Genomic DNA, 6,045 nt, shown 5'->3' on the forward strand with positions numbered 1-6,045 from the left:
TAATGGTTACACAACTCTTTGAATACACTAAAAACCACTGAATTGCACGCTTTAAATTGGTGAATTGTACAATATGCGAATTCTATCTCAATAAGCCTCTTAAAATGCTGCATGGCTTATAAAATATAAGAAAATATATATCAGTATCCCAACGTAATAATAGAAATACTCATATATTCATAGTTTATAACCTACTTTAAAATAGGAGACAATATTATGAAGCTGATAAAATGCTTCTTCAGTTTCTCCTACTAGGATTATTGAACTAAATTCAAAATATATATTTTAGTGTGCATATCAAATACAAAAATTATCTATGCTCATTAGAAGTGGTCTTAAGCCAGAGATCTGCTGTATCCACAGCCATTTCTACATTTCAAGCTGATTCTCCATCTGACTGTCACTACATTAAAATCAATTTTATGAGCAACTGTATACTCGTAACAGAATAGCTACTTTTTAAAAAATGTTGTAATGCTTACTCATAAACCTATATGAATCCAAACAGGAGCCTTAAAAGTGAAGTAAATAAAGTTCAGCGGTTTTATATCTTTTCGGAAAGCATAATTTTCTATATAAAATATTTATGTTCCTTTATGATTTAAATTTAATGAGTATTCAAATTTCAAAATAACTGATTACTTAGAAATCTTGATAGAAAATCTGTTAAAATATTACCTGTAAAGTTTTCAATTTAATGGCCAAACTATTGCTTTCTTTAAAATCTTCATTTGCATGTTTTCCTCATAAACTTAGAGATTCAGGAAAAAAATAAGTACAGAAAAGCTATCATCAAAACCATTTAAAGCTTATAGTTCAAAATGCTATTATACCATACATCACCTTGGTACAGAGCCTGTTTTGCAATTTTGTGTCTCTTAACAGCAGTTTGCAAAGCCAATTAAGTATTAGCACCAGTATTCTCCAAAGGAGAGACCACAAACACCTTTCTATGGCAATAGGCAGCTGGGTTTGGAAGGAATGAACAAAGCTGCAGGAGAAACTTCGGGAGACTGTGATAGAAGGACAAGCATTAATTCTTTTTATACTACAAAAGATAGAGAACTCAAATCCTATGGAATGGGAGGAGCTCCACTTCAGAAACTATTTTGTTGGCCAGTGGCCAGATATAAAAGAAGGAACCCCCAGAATACAGAACAAAACAAAAGACCCAGTAGAACTTGGCCTTGGCCACTGCATCTGCACCCAGCAATAACATCGGCCTGTGGTGAGGTTTGCTCTGAGAAACAGAGTGCTCAGCACATAGTAGGCATGCAGTATTACTGTTTATGATTTTTTACTTCCTGGTAAGAGGTGAATCAGAGGCTGTGAACATTTATGCACATTAGAAGACCGCATGGGTCCTCTCCAGCCTGAGGCTATTACTCTGAGGATTTGGCCAATTTCCAACTCAGGTAATTATGAGCAAGTAAATTTGCCCTGCTGTTCCAATTAGGTACAGTATTGTTCGTTTTCCTGCCTTTTCAGAAAAAAAGGAGGAGAAATTCTTCTTGAAGTCACCAGTCTTGCTGACAGAAGAAAAGGCAAATGCAATGTGCTACAAAAGTAATGTCTGCCTTAGTAATGAACAAGATGACTGCCTTGCTTGAACTTCATTGTTGTGGCAGGTTCCAAGAACCAGATAAAGATCTCAGGGACAGCAAAGTCTCTCTGGATGGAATCAAATGACTATGTCATGATACCTTCAACAGATAACCACCAACAAGGCTTCTCTGTAACTAGTACAGGGAGTGATCTCATAATCTATTCAATCTATGTAATAAAAACAGTGTTCATATTTCTAACACCATTGTAGATATTACCTTTCTTTCAAGCATTTAGGTAGGGACCATCAACAGTGATCCAAATGTATAAACTAGCTGGTTTCTCTTTAATGCTGGGGACCCTAAGAATAAAGCAGGCTACCATCCCTTAGCTCAGGAGTTCCGAAGCCCAAGGCTGCAGACCTGTACCAGTGTGTGGCCTGTTAGGAATTGAGCCACACAGCAGGAGGTGAGCAGTGGGCAAGCAAGGGAAACTTCATTCAGTATTTGCAACCCTTCCCCAGCGCCAGTGTCACCACCTCAGCTCCACCTCAGATCATCAGGCATTAGATTCTCATAGGAGCACCGGTCCCTGGTGCCAAAAAGGTTGGGGACCACTGCTAACTGATCAAAGATTTTAAGTCTGATGATATCAATTTTGTGCAATACAGGGAAAATAAAATACAGGGAAAATAAAACTTGCATGCATTGCTGGTTGGAATATAAACTGGTTCAGATACTATTCATAGCACTTTGGTGGCTCTCATAAAACTAAAACTGTTTCTACCCCACATCCCAGTAATTCTGCTTCTAAGAACATACCCTGCTCTCACACATTGCACCCAGAGATGAACACACAGATGTTCATGGCAGCAATGTTTGCCACAGAGAAAAACTGGGGGTGGGGAAACTAAATATTCATAGAAGAATAAAAAAATAAAATGTAGTATAATCATATGATAGAATATCATGGATAGACCTAAAAAATGTAATGATAAGTGGGTGGGGAAAGAATACAGAGTAATTTGTACAACTGGATATCATTCATTAGAATTTACTTTATTATTTTTTATGAATAGTGATTATGAGAAACAGTGTATGTATATGTGTGCACACATGTGCAAACATGCACGCGCGTGCGCACACGTGCACACAGATATTTGCAGTTTACTGGTTGCTCAGCTCTCCAAGCTCTATCATGGAGTGGGAAATCCCCACTGTATGTTTCTTGGTAAAAGTCTAGGTCTGGCTCCTATGATAGAAGCTGAAAAAGCTGAAGCTTGCCTTTCTAGATCACTCCAATGGCTAGTGGAGAATGAGTACATGATTTAGCTTGTCTACCCTGACAGTCTCACTCAGGGTTTTATGCCCAAGGGTGAGGGTGCAAAGTCACAGAGATAGTAACAAACGTTCAGGCAGGTGGCAAGGGTCACCCTACAAGGGTCAGGCAGTCAGAGGAGCCGACTACCACACTCCTGTCTTGGACAGCTTGTCTGGCACAGCAGTCACCATGGTTATGCCCACAAATCCTCCCTTTTGGTTCTGCCTGTTATCAAAGCCTAGATCACTGATGTTCCCAGTGATTCTATTTGCCATCTAATTTCCTTTTGATACAAAGCTTTCCTGGTAAAATCAGCCACATCTGTTTCTGCTGCTTGTGGACTAGAAATCTTCCAGGTGGAGAGGGGCAGCGGCTAGCTCAGCACTGTGCTGGCCCCTGGGAAGGTGGGGGAGAATCAGGACTGGCAATCTGCAACATTTTGTTGAATTAAGAACAAGGTTCGGATACAAATATGACAAACTATTAATAGTTGTTCATTCATACTGGGGGGTAAAAAGAAAAGTGTGTTGTTATCCCCTATTAGCCTTTTTTAAAGTAGTAATTTATAAAAGATGAAGAACAGATCATTTCTGGGGTCCCCAGGTAGTTTAGGTAGATTTCTTATATTCGCCAGGCCCCTAGCCTGTTTGGGGCTATATTGTTTGAAAGTGCCAGAAACATACTGGATTTAGGAACACAATGCATAGATTCTCAATGTTTAACTTGTGCTACTTTTCAAAAAGGAAAATCCAAAGACCTTTGCAAGGATGTTTGAGCATACCAAAGTATTCTTTTCATTCTCATTTCTGATTTTCATTTTAAATACATTTAGATACATTCAATGACATCACACACAGAATACATATTTCTGGACTTCTGGGCTGGCAAAGCAACATATAGGGACTTGTCAGGGAACCCTCTCAGCAGGACTACTGCACCCCAGGTTTTAGTATCCTCTCTTAATCTGTAAATATTCTCCCAAGTATGTACCCAAATGTTTAAAAGTTGAGACAACTTACTACATGGATGTCCTAACACCTTCACTTCATCAATAGCGAGGTAGCCTTGACGTCCAGAAGTTATTACTTCAAAAATCACCTGGAAAATTAAGAAAAATTTATATTACTCATTCATTTTGTCACATTTCCCAAATGTCTCCTCTATAGATACAGGTAGTTTCATTCATTCATTCATTCACTCATGTTTCCTACAAACATTAATGGAGCACCTAATATCTGCCAGTCGATGTTCCTGGTTCTAAGTTTACTAAGATAAATGAGATCCAAATGCAGTTTTCAGGGATGTTAATGAGAATGAGTGGGTCAAACAGCACCATACCTAAAAATCTCACCTAGTAACAGGGGTGGGGGAAACCATGGTTAAGAGCTAATATTCGTAAAGAGGCTTAAAATCATTACCAGAGGCAATGTTAAGATTTAAATTGCTTTAAATAGATTTAAATTGTTGACATATTTTTTGGTCAACTTCTTTAAGGGGACTCTATGACCAGACTGAACCATGTGGGGCCCTAGGTTTTATACAATTAAAAATTTAAAACTACCATTAGTACTATGAAAAGTAGCATATTAGAAGAACATATGCCAAGAGGAGGTGGCATTTGAGCTGGTAGTTGAATGTGAATGAGCTAACAGTGTGAAGAGGACAAGGCTCCATCCAGGGCATGTGCAAAGGCCCTTAGGTGGACATGGCCATGAAGAGAAGAATTGGAACCTACAACTATAAAGGTCAGCTGTGACCAGGTTACAGAGACTCTACACATAGGGAAGAGATTCCAGGAAAGAAACCATGTTAATAATATAGAGAAGAGGCTATGCTAACTGAAATTCAGATGGCAAAGGAGAATGATATAAAAATCTCTGCAGCAGTAAAACCAAGACAGCTTTAGCAACTATTCGATCGTGGAAGTAGGGAAAGAGAAGGGCAACATGCTCCAAGGTTCTCAGAATGAATGACATTTTTTGAAATGGTAGAGCCACTTCCGAGAAATTGAGGCTAAAGGAGAAAAAAGAACCAGTAAGGAGGTTATCAGTTTTCTTAACATTATCGTCTAAAGGTATCTATTGTCAAGCTATTATTATAAAGGTCCACATGCCATTATTTTAACCTCCATTTACTCATAGCAGGAAACTGTATCACCAGGGATGGCTCATGCAATATGAAGATGGTAACTCTTAAAACACAACCCAGCAACTGTACTCTTGGAGAAATAAAATTTTTCATTCATATCAAACCTGTACACAAATGTTTATAGAAGTTTTAATATAATAGCCAATAAGTGGAAACAGTACAGATGTCATTCAAATGGTAAATGATTTTGCAACATGGAATACTATTCAGCAATAAGAAGGAACTAAGTATTAATACACCCAACAACTTGGGTGAATCTCCAGATTCTATTTACGATTCTATTTATGTAACTTGTGTAATGTCAAAATTTTAGAAATGAAGGACAGATTAGTGGTTACCAGGGGTCAGGAATGGAGGGAAAAGAGACAGGAGGGAGATGAATGTGGTTACAAAAAGACAAAATGCACATTCTTCATGTTATAACTGTTAAGATCTTCACTGTGGTGGCAGATGTACAAATCTTCTCAGTAATAAAATATATGATTCATAGCAGCATGATGCACAATAACCAAAACATGGAAGCAGTCCAAGAGTACATCGATGGGTGAATAGATAAGCAAAATGTGGGGGGTGTGTGTGTGTGTGTGTGTGTGTGTGTGTGTGTGTGTGATTCAGCCTTAAAAGGGAAGAAAATTCTGACACATGCTATAACATGGATGAACCTTGACGACATTATGGCAAGTGAAATAAGCCAGACACAAAAAAGACAAATATTCTATGATTTCACTTATATGAGGTACCTTGAGCAGTCATATTCATAAAGACAGAAAGTACAATGGTGGTTGCCAGGGACTAAGCAGAAAGGAGGATGGGAAGTTACTGTTTTAATGGGGTACAGAGTTTCAGTTTTATAAGAGGAAAAGAGTTCTGGAGATGGATAGCGGGAAAACTTGCACAACATTGTGAATTTACTTAATGCCACTTAAATGAACACTTAAAAATGGTTAAAGTAATAATTTTATGTTATTTGTATTTTACCACAATAAAAATGAGGGGAAAAAAAAGGTATCGAAGTAAATACACACATGCATG

At 37.9% G+C, this 6,045-nt stretch overlaps 1 protein-coding gene across 1 annotated transcript in view; it reads right to left on the minus strand.

The window, feature by feature from the left end:
* The window catches only part of PTPRM (protein tyrosine phosphatase, receptor type M), a 737,127-nt gene that overhangs the window by 441,495 nt on the left and 289,587 nt on the right, over positions 1 to 6,045 (minus strand). The window contains exon 4 of the mRNA XM_011366167.2: positions 3,885 to 3,963. Coding sequence (XP_011364469.1) covers positions 3,885 to 3,963 — 79 coding nt within the window. The remainder of the gene's footprint in view (positions 1 to 3,884; positions 3,964 to 6,045) is intronic.

Source organism: Pteropus vampyrus, unplaced genomic scaffold (assembly GCF_000151845.1).
Source record: "Pteropus vampyrus isolate Shadow unplaced genomic scaffold, Pvam_2.0 Scaffold122, whole genome shotgun sequence".
In the NCBI taxonomy this organism is placed as follows: domain Eukaryota; kingdom Metazoa; phylum Chordata; class Mammalia; order Chiroptera; family Pteropodidae; genus Pteropus; species Pteropus vampyrus.